General features: G+C 45.4%; 1 protein-coding gene across 4 annotated transcripts in view; it reads left to right on the forward strand.

Moving 5' to 3' along the window:
- PEAK1 (pseudopodium enriched atypical kinase 1) overlaps nt 1–18,496 on the forward strand; it is a 490,737-nt gene that overhangs the window by 461,798 nt on the left and 10,443 nt on the right. For all 4 annotated transcript variants that reach the window (XM_069222205.1, XM_069222202.1, XM_069222203.1 and 1 more), the window contains 2 exons: nt 4,805–5,010; nt 11,483–12,231. In XM_069222205.1, the coding sequence (XP_069078306.1) occupies nt 4,805–5,010; nt 11,483–12,231 (955 nt within the window). The remainder of the gene's footprint in view (nt 1–4,804; nt 5,011–11,482; nt 12,232–18,496) is intronic.

The following is an 18,496-nucleotide window of genomic DNA, read 5'->3' on the forward strand; positions in this document are numbered from 1 at the left end:
TCTGGCGGAAACAGAAAGGGGAGACAGGAAATAAAACAACTAAACCAATGGGGGTGCAAGCATTTTTTGAATCGCGCACCCCCCCCCACCCCCATGGGCCCGGAGGGCAGAAATGGGGGATAAAAGGCTGCCCGGCTCCAAGTACCCACAAAAGTTGCAGGAGACCGGGCAGCAGGAGAGAAGAAGACACCCACCCACCCACACCTAAACATCAGGCTCCCAGAGCGTCGCAGACTGGGAATAAGGACAACAGACGGTAGCAGTATACGGCGGAAAGGAGAGATAAACAAGAACTACAAAGGCCACACCCCACGCAGCGGGGTGGCAGGGCTACTTACCTTGGGATGCCTCACGGCAGGGTAAGGAAGCCAGCGGAGGTACTCGAAAACACGGCACTCGCAGCCCGGGTCCGCCAGAGAGCGGGACACAAGGACTAAACAAAGGTAGCGAGTTAAGCCTAAAGAAACGAGTACCTTCCTACTGGAAAAAAAGGAATAACGGCTAAAGACCAAACGGGAGATTGATTGAAAACAAAGGAACGACGGCATGTAACAAAGAAGTCATTGTTAAGCGGAAAGGCGAAGTGAGGTACGACACAAATGTACCAAGCTGAACCACAAACATGGCAATGTATCGCTCGCAACAACTTGATAGAATGATTTATGGCCCTCATAAAAGCAGGGCGGGCATGCTGTAAACTAACTGTTCAATAAACTGCGGCCAAAAGATTTCCAAACACATACCAACTCCAGTGTTATCATTTGCGGGTATGGGCCGTATGGAGGGGTTTATGACAGAGAGAGATGCGGCTTGGCGAGTGGAGCAGACGTGTGTGTAGAAATCTGTTGCAAGGACAGGGGGTCGGAGATCTGAATCGAGGTTACAGACCCAACAGCAGAGTTGTTTAATATACATTCGAGTGTTTTGCTTCGGATTATTATAAATCATTTACCAAGTTGAAGTTGTGAAGAAGCAGTTGGAGCAGAGACCTCGAGGCGCATCAGAGGTGAATGAATGGACGAGGGAGGGCGGCTGAGCGCGCCTGTGGACTGTACACCAGGGTGTGCCCTGTTCAGTGAGGGAGGTAAACAGGAACCCCGGCGCGGAGAGAGTTAAACGGGCTGGGCTGTCTGCCTGCTTCACTTCCCTTAGGCCCCCTGGCACACCCCCAGCCCCATCCCCTAAGGTAAACACTTCGGTGCAGGTGAGCTCGGAGAGCGCAGCTCAGGCCTCTGCTCTTCGCCGCCCTCCAGGAGTCTGCTGCAGCCGGATCCATGGCTCTGGGGACCCCCACAACATGACTGTCCGGCTCAAGGGGCCTTGCGAACATTCGCGCTCATGGGGAGCTGCGTGAGCGACCATCAGCGGTGAGTTGGTGGGTAGCGCTTCTGGCGCTAGATTGCAGCGCTTGAGAGTAGAGTCAAACTTGCAGCGGACCTCGATAGAGTCCTTTGACACCAGCCCGGCCGGGGAGACCGACTGTTCAAAGCTGCTCTCAATGGTCAATTCTCATATTTACGGCCAGAACTTCAGTTTCCGGTGCGGTGCACTGGATAAACATGCCTGGGGAGTTGTGAGCGAAACGAAAGCCGGCCCCTCCAGCCGAGGGTCTAACGCACCTGCCACTGCTTCATGTTGTACATATCACGGCTGTGGCCCTCTTAAGGGAAGGCTGACCGACAAGTTTGGAAACATGTCGATTCCTGCGCTGGCCGCTCCCACTGAATCTTCTGTATGGCTGGATTAGAGTCTGTGCAAGTGAAGAGTGAATGGCGTCTGACTGACGTAATCTCAGCCCTTCTGGCCTTTCAGAACCTGTGGCCTGTCTGGAAATCTTGATTTCATATTGACGAATCCGCCCCCGCTCAGAAATCAGTTTGTGTATCTAAGGCCGCGCTTCCGCCTGTCACGGCTGAAGTGATCTGTGTAGGTAAGCGCTTGAGCGCCCTGTTTATGGATAGTAAGCGCTATGTAACTGCTAGGATACAGTACTCCCGTGTACTACGTGTGTGTTTGCATATGTGCGGTTTTGCAGGAGCTTGAGAACTGCACTTAACTCCAGTCCGTCATCCAGTTACTTTTGCTAAAGGAGCCTGTGCTGCTGTTGCCATTTCATATTTACTCTCCACTCGAACTTTGTGCTGTCTGGACTCTCGGGAGAATGGATCACACTGCAAGGCTGCAACAGGTATTTTTATGGGCCCGGAGGGTGACCCTTGCTTGCCTCGCCCTGATGTGCTGCAGCTCTAGTTATATATTAACAGCTAATTATATAAGGGGCAACAAAAGACTTGAGCTATTTTCGAACTTTGCAAACAGTTGCGAGTACCAAGCTCAGTGACACTCTATCTGCCCTTGAAGGATGAATGGTGCTGTCAGTCGGGACTGGACTAGGATGGCACACATTCTTCGATGGATGAAGTTGCCATGAAATTCACCTGCAAGAGATGATTCCTGTTTTAGAACAGCGCGGCCACGAATATCTTTTACCTTAAGGTGGGGTACAGAAGGGACCAGCTCTTGCAGTTCACAGTGTCACGAGTGTCGTTTTTTTCTGGGGTCTTTCACACGGTGACACTTGCTCTTTGGGGCATGTGCGTGTTCGTTTAAGTGAACGTTTGCTTGGGCTCTCTCTGACAGTTTCCGACCAGGGCGTGGCCTGCCGCCGCAGGAGAAAGTACAAGCCCAGCTCTGAGCCTGCTCACCGCAGCGGCGGGAGATTCCTCCAAGGCGGCTCACTTTCCTCCGGGTTTACTTTAATCCACGGCGGGTTGGGTATGTGAATCCACGGCGTTAAGGAGTGCAGCGAGAACACTTAAAGCCCTTACTCAAGTATTCTTAAAACTCGTGGGGGGCAAACGTAGCTATACAGTCTAACGCGAAAATAATTTCTGAAACTATGATTATTAAGGTTATGGACAAATAATCCGAATTTTGTTACTACAACGTCGTTTGCGACAAACAACTTTCTTTTCAATAGCTGGAACAGTGAATAATATAATAGCATAGTGTGTATTTGTGAAGGACACCTTCACCCCCACCCTTGGGTGTCTTGATGCTGATATGAAAGGTTCTTATTGTTACCCATCTCGGTGGTACTCATTTTATCGACCTCGAAAGGATGAAAGTCTATGTGGATCCGTCATCATTCGAAGCTGCGACCATGAGATCCAACAACGGTTCCTGGAGTGGGTGCAGTAATTCACTAGGCCCCAGACTCACAACATGACAAACTTGGAATGTTAGATATTTATGATTTTAGTGTCTGTTTTATAACTCTGAAAAAAATGTTATGCTATTCCCATTTGATCTGTGCTCACCACCATGGTTAGTGGCATCGCAGCGCTGTCTGGGATCCAGTCCTCGCAGATCCTGGAAGGTCGTCAGTAAATATGGAGGAACCGCATCTGTACAGTGTCTGCGCTGTTAGTGTTCGTTTTTGAGTGGTTAGCAGAGTTTATGCAGTGTTAGGTTTCAAAATGTCTTGTGTGAGTTGGTGGCGCAGCAAATCTAGAAATATCTCCGTGTTTTTTTTATGAATGAGGCGGTGTGCCGAAGGATTTTTCGTTTTATTTAATTCGGATGGGGAGGAGGTAGGTTGGGGGGAAATCAGTTGTCCACTGCTTGAATAGAGCACAGTGCTACTATACATGCAGGACAATGTGGTTCTGTGTACATATAATACAGTCAGTGTGTGTGTTTGCGAGCGTGGGATGTGTAAATGAAAGTGTTTTTGTTTGTGCTCATAGTTGGTATGCATGTTAGCGCAGTGTGTGACAGTGCTGTTGATTTTGCAGCACTTTGTCAACTATATGACCTTAGTGCTGTGTTGTGCACAACACGATGGTTAGGCGACTCTGTCTAGTGGGTGTCCTCTAAGTATGGCCGTGTGTTGGTCAGTTAGGAAATATAGTGTGGTGTTATTGTTGGGAATAGAGTGCTACTAATGTGAGGCGAAAGCCCAATTATTGTTTTTTGGAGCTGTGTTGTGTAGTAACGGTGGCCTGTACCACTTTGAGAGTGAGATCGTGTTTTGGATTTGGACGGTAGAAGTAATCTGTGACCAGTTAAGTGCTCTACAAGGTTTGAACTTGCCATTAGATACACGTGACATTGGATGGTGTCTGTTAAGTGTGAATAGCCATCCTCAGTTGTTTCTAGGACAAAAGCCCAAGGGAGGGGCAAAGGAATAATCCGAATCACAGATACACAAACCCTACATCAGTCCTCTGGTTAGTCTCAAAACAATAATACATATTCACTAGGTGAGCCTCGGGCCCCGTCAACCAGTAATCTGACGCTAAGGATCTTTCTTAACCTTGGCACTCTTTTCATATGTTTGGCAAGTTGCTGATGAAAACAGAGAGTGAGAGAGGATGAGAAAAATGAACCTGTGTGTGTATGTCTGCACGTGCAAGTGAAGGTGTGAGGTTGGGCTTGAGATGGGACTGCTATTAAGGTTACTCTGACAGAGGGATACTGGGCCAAGATGAATCCCGTGGCAGCATATTGAAAGCTTAGCTAGGTTCAAAAGGCTTTCTAGAATAGGGTTGTTAAACTGTTGTTGATAACTCGAATCTAAGTCATTATACTCATATATCTGTGTTCAAGACTTTGTTTCATTAAATAATTTAACTGCATAAAAAGGAAATTTTGAAGCATAACAGAAAGGCACGTATTTTTTGTAAAAGATTCATTTATCACATCCCCAACCTCTTGTGAAGGAGCACTGGGTGGGGGGGGGTAGAGTGCTCTGTTATGTTAAAAAGATTGCATCTCATGTTAATTTCTGATCTCTTTGCAGCCAGCTACCCGACGAGGGGAGGGCAGATGATGCCGCCCCCTGGGTGCCACATGGGGGTCCGATCAAGCAAGACAGTGCCGGCAGCAGTAGTTCCACCTCGGTCACACCAGCATCACCTCCCAGCGGTGCCAGACATTGTGATGGAAGAGAAGCAGCCTCTGACCTGTCCGATGGTAGCCCTGGCAGTGCTACATACAGCAACCTGGGTAAGAAACCAGAACCCAACAGGATCACTTGTATTTACATATTATTGAGTGCTGCATGTCACACCTTGCAGCCAACAGTTCATCTTTGTGGATAGAAGAACTATGAAAGTCCACATCTCCATCAACTAGCTGTGGCAAATATTCGATTGCTGTGGGAACAATCATTTGCAATGCAATAGATCTTACTTTTGTGAGAGGTAGAGCTATTGGAGGCGTAAATGACAATGCCTTTTACCTATGTGTTTTGGTTTGAAGTGCAGTGGATGTATGCCATGTGCCACAGCAACCCTCCCAGGCCTGTCGCTACTGGATAAAGAACACAACAAGGCCACCATCTTAGGAGTGTTTTTTCCTCATTCCTACAGACTGTGATATCCTAGAGATGCAACCCTTTCTAGTGTGTTTACCTAAACCTATATAGCACCAAACAAGCCACAAAGAGGCACCTCTGTGGCATTTAACCCAGCGAATGAGGGAGTCAAAAGATGTAGGAGCAAAGAAAAGGGGGCAGCCATATATTTCTCTGTGTTAAACTTTTAAAGAAATTATTCCTCTACACTGGCAATAGCAGCCTAACTTTTAAAACCATTGACTGTATACAAAGAGAATAACAGAAGAGGCAGCTTAACTGCAAGTTAATTATAGCGATTGTGTTAAAAATGGCACCTGCTTTGCAGCGCTATGACATGGCAGAAGCTGTATTACCAAGCGCTATATTACAAAAAACAAGTTTTCCCCACACTACCTCAACATGCACGAGACAAAGAACTCCCAGGGAGAGAGGTTGTGGTGTAAGGGCCGGAGCTGCTGACCTTGCAGCTGGGGAACACAGGCTAGATGTTTTTTGCTATCAAGCTTGAGGCCGTGAAATGCTTTGATCTGGAGTCACAGCTCCTTTTCCACTATTTTGGAGACAACACCTTTCTCCATCTTCTTGCCTAGAACTAACCTATGTGCTTGGTTGGTGATCCTCCGGAGGTTATCAGAAGCATGTACTATCGCCTAGTGTTAAGCTCCACTCAAGTCAGTTGGTTAATGTAATCACTGCAGAGGTCTTGACAGAACCAGAGTGTCACAGATCACAATCCTTAAATAGCTTTTTCACCTCTTTATCTCTGCAAGGTCGATGCAAATGAATTGTAGCTATTTTCTTTTTAAGAATGACACCGGCTTTGGGGCGCTGTAAAATGGCAGAACCTGTATTACCAAGCGCTGTATTAAAAAAATGAGTTATTCACAGTCTGCCCCAACCCACACCAGACAGAGAACCCTAAGGGAGAGGATGTGCCGTAAGGGCCAGGGCTGCCGACTTTGGAGCTGGGGAAAACGGTTTGAGTATCGGAGCCAGCGCAACATCCTGTGATTCTGGGCAAATATCTTGATCTCCCCTTGTTACCAAAAATGAATGTGTTCTTGTGTGATGTAACCGGTGCTCATGTGAAGCACTGTAATACCTTTGTATTGAGGTCATGCTGTATAAAGCTGCAAAAAAATAAAAGTGCTTCAATACCTTCGTGTCGAGTTTGCGCTACATAACACTGCAAAAAAAAAAAAATAATCCTGACATAGCTTTTTCACCTTTTCACCTCTTCATCTCTGCAAGGTCGATGCAAATGAATTATAGCGATTTTGTTAAGAGTTACACCTGCTTTGTAGCTCTATGAAATGGCAGAACCTGTATTACCAAGCACTTTATTAAAAAAACGAGTTATTCGCAGACTACCCCAACACACACCAGAGAAAGAACCCTAGTGGAGGATGTGGTGTAAGGGCCAGAGCTGCCAACCTTGAAGCTGGGGAATGCGGTTTGAGTCTCAGCGCTGGCCCAACATCCTGTGATTCTGGGAAAATTGCTTGATCTCCCCTTGCTACCAAAAATGAATGTGTTTTTGTGTAATGCAACTGGTGCTCATGTAAAGCACTGTAATACCTTTGTATTGAGTTTGTGCTATATAAAACTGCAACAAAAAATAAAATAAAGAGCTATAATACCTATCTGTTGAGATCACGATACATAACCCTACAAAAAAAAACATAAAAAAAGACCCCGCAGACCTTGCAAAGAAACAGCGTGATGCCCAAAACCAAGGAAGACGAAGAAACAACATACCGCCATGAGCAAAGCAGTGAGGCAAAAGAAAAAATAGTGCGCTGGCACAAAGCTCTCTGGCTGATCGTGGAATAATTAATGTAATAGGATCAATCTCCAAGGCGGTATCAAAACGGCCTCAAGGTTGGACAAAAGTAAAGGATTTACCAACGGCTTCAAGAGATTTTTGACAGGCAGACCCAGGAATGAATGAAAGTGATAGGCGTGGGTAAAGCCCAGAGAATAGATCTCAACAGGTCGAAAAGCAGCGGTTGCGCACTGCTATGCTCGATCTAAAAAGGAAACTATGAGAGGGTCACTCAAGACTAATATGTGTTTCATGGAAAAAAAATAGGAAGCAGCAAAAAAACACTATGTGAATTCACAATTTCACTTTTATCCTAACAAAATATTACTTAAAGAATGTACATTTATGTACTTTTGACAAGCAGAAAGAAGAAATGTTTTTTTTTTTCTACCTTTGATGTTTTCCTTCTTTGAAGATTTCAGTCTATGCTTCAAAGCAAGTTACATTAATGGTCTCGCCATACGTTGGCATGAGCTTCACACCTGCTGTGATTGATAACAAGGTGGTGAAATAAAGCTTCATCGCATTATGCAGAGCTATAACATGATAGTGTGTGCCGCTTTTTACATTTTAATGACGAGGATTTAAGAAGCTTTAGTTCAATGTCTGTCGTTTTCCTTAGGACTTTCAACTCTCCTCTTCCTCCCTTTCACCTTTCCCAGTCCTTGTGAGTCGGTGAATCCAGATAGATCGTCTAGCCTAAACTCATGATATTGGAGTATAGGCAGCTCGAAGTTTGCTAATTGCGTGACCGGACTCGAGAAGGGTGTTGCTCTTCTTACTGACTACAAAAAGAGGCAGTCCAGGCATGGCAAGTGGGTAGTCTTCTGGCTGTGTTTCTACACAAACTGTTGTCTGTTTCAGTCTAGGCAGCTCCAAGAACGTATTATTGGCTTCATTATGAGTGCCCCGGTAACTCTGTTCAGGCCATTCACAGTAGTTTTCTATCCCCCTCTACTCCAGGTATTACAGGTTTCCAGTTGTCGCCTAGGCCCTCCTGCTGGAGAAAGTGGCTGAAACCTCTAGATAAAAGTCCTGATAAACATCTGGAATTTGGCACAGCGACACAAATCCCCCACAAACATGTAAGGGGCATTTCTTGCAAACCCCCATACTCCCCTACCCTTAAAGAGTTATTGGTGCCCCCATATCATTAACTCAGGTGTAGGGGTGAGTACTAGAGACAACATTTAAATCCACTTGACTGGTAATCATACCCTAAGCCTTTTAAGGACCTTTATGATGTTTTCCAGCTGACCAGACAGGACAAATAGTACAGAACGATCAACCTGTCATGCAAGCCCCCAGCTCAGAGTGAAACATCTGGAGAATTAGAGCAGGCATTTTTCACTACGAAATATCCCTGCTAATTTACCCCTATTCAGGTAAACCCTTTGCCCCGGTCTGTTTTGGGTGTCACCTACAGGTGAACCCTTTGCCCCTGGTCTGTTTTGGGTGTCACCTACAGGTGAACCCTTTGCCCCTGGTCTGTTTTGGTTTCGCCTACAGACGGTTGGAGAATTATGGCCTAGAACACACACAGTGGTTTTTGGGTCAGCACCTTGCCTATGATTGGATCCGTTATATAGTCAGTCTCCCGTTTGGTGCTCCTGTTTAGTTGACCTTTCCCTCTGTTCTTGGCCTTCTCCAGCCTTGGATCATAGCTTCCTTTCCATCACTTTGATCAGATGAGTTGTATCCTTCAACTGCCAACATCATGGAACACTTTTCTCACTTGTCTTTCACCACTCAATGGGAGCCTAACCTCTTTCTATTTATCCCTCTCTCTGCCTCGCTCTCTCTTGTCCACTAACTGGTGTTTCCCCTCACATCCTCCTTTCTTGTCCATTGCTGCCCAGCCACAGCTAATTCTTTCTTTTTTTATAATTTGTAAATATTTTTTCAGTAAATGTTGCATGAGGACCCACAGCTTCACACGGCTACAGGGCTGCTTTCTTTCTCCCTTGTCCATTGTTTCCCGCCCCTCCCCTTCCTGTCTGTGCTTCATTTCTAATTTTTTGGAAAAATAATCTGCTGGGCCTGAAGCGGCACACTGCTTTCAGGTTGCGTGCTTCTTTTTCTTTGCACACCATCGCACCCATGCTATTTTTTTTTTTACATTTTTCAGTGTAAAACAGCTATCTTCGAATGGTAAATTAGATTTAAACAATTATATTATATATATATATTCCGAGACGGTTGTTGGTGCATCAAGATGGATGTGAACTTATTTGCCATCTTGGATTCTACTCTCTCATGAAGGAAAAGCATTTCAAGGTAGCGGGCCATGCGTGTGCATACATGCACGCGCACCATGATGCACCAGCAGGCATTTTGGATGTTTTTTTCTTTTTGCTAATGGCAGTGGTTGTGTTTCTTCAGACACTTCCAACGGAAAGCTATTCTCTTATCGCATGAAATGCGGCGTTGGCAAATTGGAAATCTGGCAGTAATGGATCTCTAAGGAAACCAATAGACAGCATGCCTCACACTCTGTCGTCATCCCTATATAGTTCTGGTCTATCATATAATGATGTGTGCATATACTAGTAGTAAAGGCCAAGCCCCCAATTACTACCGCTGATTCAAGAAAACAATCCCCTTGTGCTGAAAGGATGTGGGGAGACCGCAGTAAAGACCACCATCCTTTTACAGTGAAGAGCACAGCTAATGGTCCCTCTATAGATGGGGTTGCAGCTTTGCATGATCCAGCTTCGCACATCACAAGATCCCTGTGAGCGGTTCTGGTGGACACTCTGCAGTGCTGGTGCTCGTAAATCGAAAACACAGAAACCACACAAAAAGCACGAGCGAGAGTGATCTGGATGTCTGGAACCCAAGCGCCTTCACGGGTTAGTTACACTGTGCTCGTTAGATCCACAGAGGCAGAATCTGTCACTGTTTCCAGCAGAGCCACACTGCAGGCTGAGGGAGGGAAGATATACTTCGGATTGTTTTTCCCACAGTTTTACCATGCAGAGTGTCGGATGGACATATGGGGGAGAGCAGGAAAAGAGGTCCCTGGGATGTCCACACGAGCCTAATGTCTGCAGGTTGCGTAGATGCGGTGTAATAAGCATTTCTACAACAACAAAAAATCTCCTATCGGGCCTACTGAAGCATTCGCCTCCCAGGCCGTTCTGTAATTAATAACATGTCACATACCCATTTCTTTTCCTGGACTGTCTAGAGCACTTTGTTCATGCTTTAACAGTGACCTTAGCGGAGACGTGTGCTGCCTGTCAGATGGTGTACAGGTGCGTTGTCATTCAGAGATGCCGTCTGCAATTTGGACTGTAAAGGAGGGGGGCTGACTTGCAACACAAGAAAACATAACTGTTGCTGGGACTAGAAGTGAAGTGTCTTTGACACAACCAGAACTGCTCTGCGTCTTCTTCGAGCACATTAGAGCACAGAAAGAGCACACGTGCTGTTCTAACAAGCTTGCGCGTTGCTGAGAGTGTTTGCATTATTTGTTGGTAAATAGTCTATATTACTAAAAAAATAAACTTTTTTTTTAAATATATTTTTAGGCTGCATGCTTATATTAGGCTGCGTGGTATATTACCGAGAAGATGTCTGATCAGCATTTGCCATAAAGGCGTCATCACAGAATACTCTTCTTTTAGGGTGTTTCCCCTTACATATATATATATGGGTATACATATATACACACATAGCCAGAGACCTGTTATACAATGTTGAGCTCGAAATTAAAGACAGAATAGATATAGACCTGTAATGACTTGATTTTGATCGGTTTATACCATAAATGCTATTTACTGCAATGCTGTCCGTCCAGCCAGCATTATGCAGGAGCCCAATTACTTGCAATGATTGCCACAGATGTCACAGGGTTGTTAAACACCATCTTACATGCGGCCTCCTATATCAGAAATCCAAGGCCACCCTCAGGGACATTCAAACCATCACCCCCCCCCCCCAGAGTGGTTTTAATGTCCGGAATCGAAGCCCCTTCACAAGATAATTACACTGTCTGCATTAGATCTCTCATGTACTTGAGCTGGATGTAAAATCTAGGATCACGGGGCTATTACACAGCTTTGGAAACGTAATTAAACCGAATATGGAGAGTGCAGAAGGGTTTCCCACTAGATTCATCTGAGTAGTATTTGCAGATTGTTTCTGCTGTTCTTGAAGAAGATACCATCATTCTTTGCATCATGTAGATGTGCACTACAGTTGACCTGCCTGCCACAGTAAATGGAAAATAGAAACTTTGTTATCTGTTTGTTCTTTTTTTAATTGTGTTTTTTTTTTATTTGTTCACCTAGGACACTCCCGGGCTAACATGATACCCCACAAGCAGCCACGGCAAATGAAAGGAGGGGTGTCCGATGATGCCATTGCCTTTGGAGAGATGACTGATCATGAAACGACAGGCGAGTCCCAGCCGACTCCTCCTCCGTTGCCAAAGAAAACCATTACTAGAGCCAACACCGAACCAGCAACAAAAAACCCACGGAAGGGATCTAAAGAGAACAACCTAGGTGTGGCCAATCCCACGTATGACCTAGACCCGAACTGGGACACGGGCAGCGCTAGCTCTTCCCTCAGCTCCGATATCAAACTGCTGGACAATGAGTCTGGGGACTCCCTGGACAGACCCACCATGAAAGACAGGGCTAGTGCTTCCGTAGGCAACAGTGTCTCCAGCCTTTCGGCCCTCACTGTTAAGGAAAGAGGCTCCAGTAGTATGGATTCGTTGTCTACGAAGCACCTCGCTCCCAGCAAGCACGGACGCAGCATCCAGAAGCCCCAGAGGCAAGCGTTGTACCGTGGGATAGAGAATCGGGAGGAAGTGGTGGCCAAGATCCGGAGCCTTCATACAGACTCACTGAAGAAACTAGCCATCCGGTGTGAAGACCTCTTCATGGCCGGGCAGAAGGATCAGCTGCGGTTCGGAGTCGACAGCTGGTCAGACTTCCGTCTCGCCAGTGACAAGCCAAGCTGTGAAGCGGGCGACGCCATCTACTATACTGCCACCTACGCAAAAGACCCACTCAACAATTATGCTGTGAAGGTAAGCAAGGACAACTGAGGTGATATTTGTACTTTCTAATATGGTGCGTTTAGTAGAATATTTAACCTCATAGAAGATGCTTACTTATACTCAGCATCATGTGCATGGTACAAAAAGCATACACTTTAGAGATTAGGAGGTATGGGGCATATTTTCTGAATATGGGCTTTCCCTTTCTGCAGTTATGTAAAAGAAGGAATTAATATAAAGCGGTATTTAGCCTACAGCTTGGTCTTCCCTCCCACTCTTGCTCAGTGTCCTGTGTCAACAAGAAGTAAGAGATATCTGCTATTATTATGCTTAGGTAAGCAGCCCCTGGATACAGCCTCAGCATCTTCGGCAACCGGTCAGAGAGAGGTATTATGATCACAGTGTCATCACCTAGCAGAATAATGTAGCTGCTGTGTTGTGACATTCGCACTGGCATGTCAACGAGGAACTTACGGATGCTTGCCAAGATTAATTTCCGTTGTATGAGTGAAGTGGCCACAGTCATGAAGTGTAGCATTCTTGAACCAAGCTTCAAAGTGGGAGGACCCATGATATTGCTTTGACATGGCAGTCCATCCACAAACAGCTGCCGAAAAGCAAGATGAGAGATTTAGGGCCAGATGTAGCAAAGGTTTTTACCCATTCTGTGTCTATGGGAAAAAGTGTTCGTACATATGGCCCTTAATTCTACCCATTATCTTTGTTTTTTTCCACCATTTTCAGATAGAACTGGCAGCCAGTTCCCAAGATCCTTAAAAGTGCTTTTGTTTTCTATCCAGGCAAGTTTATCGCCCTCTCCACAAAGGGAATGTCCTGTAGTAAGTCATGTACTCTCGGCGTATTGTATGGCCTGATAATGTGAAAATTATGTTAAGGAACAAACTATAACTAAATTAAAAGAACAGTGGTTTAGACAGATCATGAAACGGTTAGACAGGTCGGACATTTTTTAGGATATATTACTCTGTGTGATTGACTACTTACTACCTGTGAAATAGTATTTAAGGTGGTCCTGTAAGTCTCTGAGTTAAAAATGGGCAGCACAGGCTATCTGCAGGTGGGGTAGCCCTTTAGAAAGTCTTTCTAGGAAGGAGGAATCCTGTGCTTACCACTTCCATTCTTGAGTACAGAAGGTCCTAGCAAGGTACTCAGACTTGGTATATCCCAGAGAGATGCTGGTCAGACTGTGCAGGTAGATATCCGTAAACTCCTAATTGAGAGGAACCAATGAAACCCAGCTGTCAGCGCTTGGATACTGAATTGGGATCTGTGAAAAGAATGCCAGGACTATTGGTGAAAAGAGGTGAGAAACCCCTCATCTTGTTAGAGATCGATTCTCGCTCTCTTTGTTTCCTGTTCTCGCCTTCTTCTCTCTTCCTCAAGCAGCCACGGGGGAGTAGTCAGAGTCTTCCTGTGTTTTGGTGATGAAGCATCGCAAAGGATCAGTGTTGCAGCGTCTTATTGTTGAATCTCATTACTAGAGTAGCAGGGGGTGCGCACAGTTTTTCAACATTGTTGCAGTTCGGCGAAGGTGAGTGTGGGCGCCAAGGCAGGCATGGAACCGGATTCTGTGCCTCACTGAGGTAGCGAAGAGGGAAAGGAAGGGGTGAGTCCCAGTTTTATAATCATTGAAGATGTTACAGGTCACAAACGCCTCGGCATCTCTTTCTTTAAGGTCCTGTCTCGTCCATAGATGGAAAGGAAATGTTCTGCTCAAGGTAGAAAACTACGATTTAGGCCAATCCCACACGATAAAAACACTTTGACCATGGCTATCACTTCAATCCAGGAATCATTATCACAAACCTTGTGGAGATGTATACCTGTAACAGTAAGAACTCAGCAGGTTACAGCATACGTGGGAATGCCTGAACCTGGACAGTATTTTGGCGGGTTAGTAATATATAGTGTGCAGTGTTCTCGTGCATGTGTGTTTCCAGCTAGTCATGAGAACATAGTCCTGCATGCCATCCCGTCTGCACCACTTTCAAGGCGCAGTCACTGATGTCTTCCAAACTAAAAACTGGAACATCAGCTCCATGGTGTGGTTACCCCTCTCCACTCCTCCTCTTCAGAAGGAGCTTGCTTTGCGCATGTCCACTGCATGGACTGTGAACTTATTTAGATCCCTGGCCTGAATCGCATAAAAGCATTGCATGTTTTGTAGTTCTTTATGGTGGGTCAGAGATTTGTGGCATGCAGTACATAAACTAATAAATAAACTTAGCAAACTGGTCGGCCTTCAGGCCATTCCGAGGTGAACAGAATGGTCAAATTATTTTGCATTGCAGAATACAGTCTCTTTCCTTGTGATTCCAGTTCTGACAGGTAAGGGATCTGGAGCATTGGCTGACGGTGATCTGCCGAAGATCACATAACATTGGTCGCAGGGTAAAGCCAGGATTAGAAAGCAATTCTTTTGGTCTCAACTTTAGCAGCTTCATAGCTAGGTGCTCATCTCAGCGACATACGAATCAGTCTGTTTGTAACCGATTAACCATTTGTGTAGTCCACGCTTCATGACCCCACAGCCTTCATGCATGTACAGAGGGTGGCTTTAATAATTGTTTTACGCTTTCTCCCTGACTCGAGTCTTTCAGTGTCATTTCGGCACCAGTGAAAAATGCAGCCACAAAAAAACTCAGTTCAAATACCATTTGCACCACATATTAAGTGTGCTTTTGGAGCCGCTTTACTTTTGTGTTGAAAGCTAGTGGTAAATGGTTGGGCAAAGTTGGAGTAAATTGAATTGGCTGGCAGCTCCTTTTCAGAGCTAGTGCTAAAACAGGGGCCTATTTTGTTTGCACCTAATTAAGAACTATGACATGGGTCTTAAAAGAGCCCAATGCTGAGTAGGTTTTGTGATGTCTGGTATCTACTATAATGGGTCTGTCTGGTTTGTATAGGGTTAAGTAGTGATTGCCAACGATTTAGTGGAAGGTCATGGTGTGATGTTGTGTCTTTGATTGATTGGAACTTTTGCTGTACCTTTTTGGGTGAATTAGCCCGTTGTCTTACCTCTGTCTGGTGTGACTGGTTGTCCACTGAGGATTCGTAAATATGGCTGCATAACTGTGTTGTTTGTGTAAGAATGCAAGAATGAGCGGTTAACATATTCTCTTGTCAGGGCTGGAGATGGGTTTTTGGGAGGGGTGGGTTGTTTTGGTGAGGGGCATCACTTACAAATCTTAAGCTTTGGCACCTTGTGTGCCTTAGGGTGTGCTCGGACTGCCTTATTCCTAGGTTGAAGCTGTTGGGTAGTGGATTGTGCTCTTGAGGAGTGTGTCTTTGTCAGTTAAAAGCACTTTAGAGTGTGCTGTGTGTTGTGAGGGGGCGGGGTCTTCTGCGTAATCTGCTCTTTGGCCTTCTTTGAGTAGTGCGTTGCATTATTAGGAGGTATCGCCTAACCAGCTGTCATGTGTGAAGGAAGTTGTGGTGAGGCATCTTACGTTTTCTGTTGGGGCTGTGATCTTTATTTAAGTATCTGCACTGCAGGAGACCATGAGTGTTTCTTTGTTGGAGGCATTACATCTATTTCATGTACTTGTTGCATCATATTGTACTACATGTTCAACGAATGTAATCCAATATATTAGTGTGCTATTTTGTGACGGTAACAGCTATTCGATAAGTTGCAAGCCTTGTCACATGAGGAGAAGGCAGATGATGGATCTCAAGACCAAACAAACACCTACATGCAGGCGTGCTGTGATCTGAACTCAATTTTTAGGGCTTTGGTATTGTTGTGCTGGCAGCAGCCCCTAAAACGAGACCAAAAACTGCAGGAGAGGCCACCAAGGCCGCACGTGGTATTCTCTATCTAAAATGATCAAATATAAAATAAGTCTTCGTAGAAGTGGAAACCAAAATACTAGATGAGGCTCCAGTGCCAGTCACAATTGGCCAGGTTGTAGGTTAGTGTGCAAGAGGAGACTCTTTAGATAGTGTCTATATCACAGGTGGGGCAAGAAGAACTGGAACACAGTACACCTGATGAAGTTACACACATAATTCCTCTTTAACAGAACAGAATACTGTTGGTCAGCCTCAGGACTGAGCCGGCTTAAGTAGTATCAGTTCACTATGTAAAGCAACAAGGCCTAGACTAAATATTCCGAGGAATTCTCCATCACATGGATCTCCATGTGAGGAATCCATACTTAGTACCACCACTCGTCTATCTTGCTTGTTTTATTACCTATTGCCGTGCACCTACATATATATCCCCTAGCTCTACTGGTCGCCATGTCACAGTCTACCTCTGCTGGGGACATTCATTCTGAACTGTTACCGCCTTGAAGCAACTGGGGGAGAAGGACGACTCCTGAGGCGAAGGTACTCCACTCTTCAAGCAGAGGAAATTGGCGCTAAAGTAATGATGCACACCTGGGGTGGTGGAAAGGTATTTGGGGGTGATGGGCAGAAGGCTCATCAGGTGAAAATGTCTGCCACCTCCACTGTTGAACATCTTTTGTACAGCAACCATGCCAGGATGGTAGAAGTGTTGGGAAGAATCGGGAAACAATTGTGGGAAAGAGCTTCAGGATTCACATGAACTCCCTTTTTTTGTTTTGGCATTTTATAGTGAGAGCAAGGAGGGTGACATAGGGATGGGCACAGGCTTTTTGATGCCCTTACAAATGCAGGTGATTAAAGGACAAAGGTACCAATAGCTACATAAGGAGACCTGTCCAGGCATTCCATCCTTCCATTTCTTGAATCCATCCTCGTCATCGTTCTGTAATTTTGCTATGAGACTTCAGCTCTTTTGTAAAGTACTTCTTTTTACAGCTCAAACTGATCATCAGTGACTGTAATTGGTACCTCAAATCTCTTCCGCTACATTGTTTTATCTGTACAGATAGTTTTATATGCTGGAAGAGTAAGAACCCTTCGCAGGCGCAATAATAGCCAATCTGGTCCTTTGTCTCCTACCTTCTAGACGCATTAATCTCTGTTCCTTCATTACAAGAGGATAAAGACACACATCTGTTCCTTCGGTGGATTTATTGCGGCTAATCAGCTTAGAATGGTTTCCGAAATGTATCGTATTGTGAATTAATCTCTTTACTTTTCCTGGCTGCTTTGTAACGGAATAGCGCTGAACACTGTGAGATGTGTAAATGCTGGTGGTATTACACGAAGTCGCTTACACCAGGCCTCTCCTTTTCTCCTTATCTCCTGTCTGCATCCGCACTGCCTCTGTGAACCTGCGCCAAGCAGGACAGGCCCACGCGGGCTTGAGGCAGCCCTTAAGCTGATCCCTTTCGTTAATAATTTATAGTGTTAATTGACTTAAATTCTTTAGATTTTGTAGCTCATCCCTATCCTTTGCTGAATTTTGGGCCTTCTCATAGGGGCTCATAGTAGTGTGTGGGGGCCAAGGTCACAATCCAGTTTGCAATGATGTATGTTACCCTAGATTTTGTTATACAGGTCTATTGCAAAGATTGTTGAATGGTGAAGCGAAAGATGGAGGAAATATTACTGCTTCGAGAAGCCGTACTTATCAATGAGGGGTGGATTCCAGGATTGTGAGGTGAAGGAGAAGTTGTGCGGAAATGTCTTCAGGTGGGGTTTGGCAGACGGGTGTGGGTGTTACACTGTAGTAGGATGTTTCCGGAAGGGATGAGTCTTCAGTTCTTTCTGGAACTGAAGAGAGGGGGTTTGTGGTTGTGGATAGAGATGGGAATTCACACTATTGCAGCATATCAGGAAAAGGCCTGGCATCTTGTTTTTTCTTCCCTGTCATTTCTGGTTTCCAGTTTGGTGGGGCTACTGCTGTACATCTAAGGTATGCCCCCAGATGCCTTAATCTTGTCACCTGTTGTGGTGGAGTGCTGCAGTGGACTGTTTTGTAGATCATGCAGAATGCGATGCAGGTGAGCAGCATGCAAACAGGGAAGCCGATGACTTCTCTGATAGTTAATGTGATTGGCTCATACTCTTGAAGGTCTTTGAGACTCAGTGCGTCGTGTGCGGCACTCTTTGGATATATCGATCTCAGAAACTTGCCTCTGACACAGGTGTATACAAAAAGTATGGTACTTCTGAGTGTGCTTTGGCTTGAAGGGCTTGACTCTCCCATGCAGGATCATCTGTTGCCAGATGGTCTTTGACCTGAGCATGATATTGGTCCTAAAGTGAAGGTTGATACTGCCGGGGAAGCTCTGAGACGTCTCATCATTAGCAAGCCTCAAGATGAAGCCATCCAGATTGATCTTTGAGAGCTAGTCTTGAGCGTGCTGTTTGCAGCCACTGGGATGGCTACATG

This window comes from Pleurodeles waltl, chromosome 3_1, assembly GCF_031143425.1.
Source record: "Pleurodeles waltl isolate 20211129_DDA chromosome 3_1, aPleWal1.hap1.20221129, whole genome shotgun sequence".
Lineage (NCBI taxonomy): Eukaryota > Metazoa > Chordata > Amphibia > Caudata > Salamandridae > Pleurodeles > Pleurodeles waltl.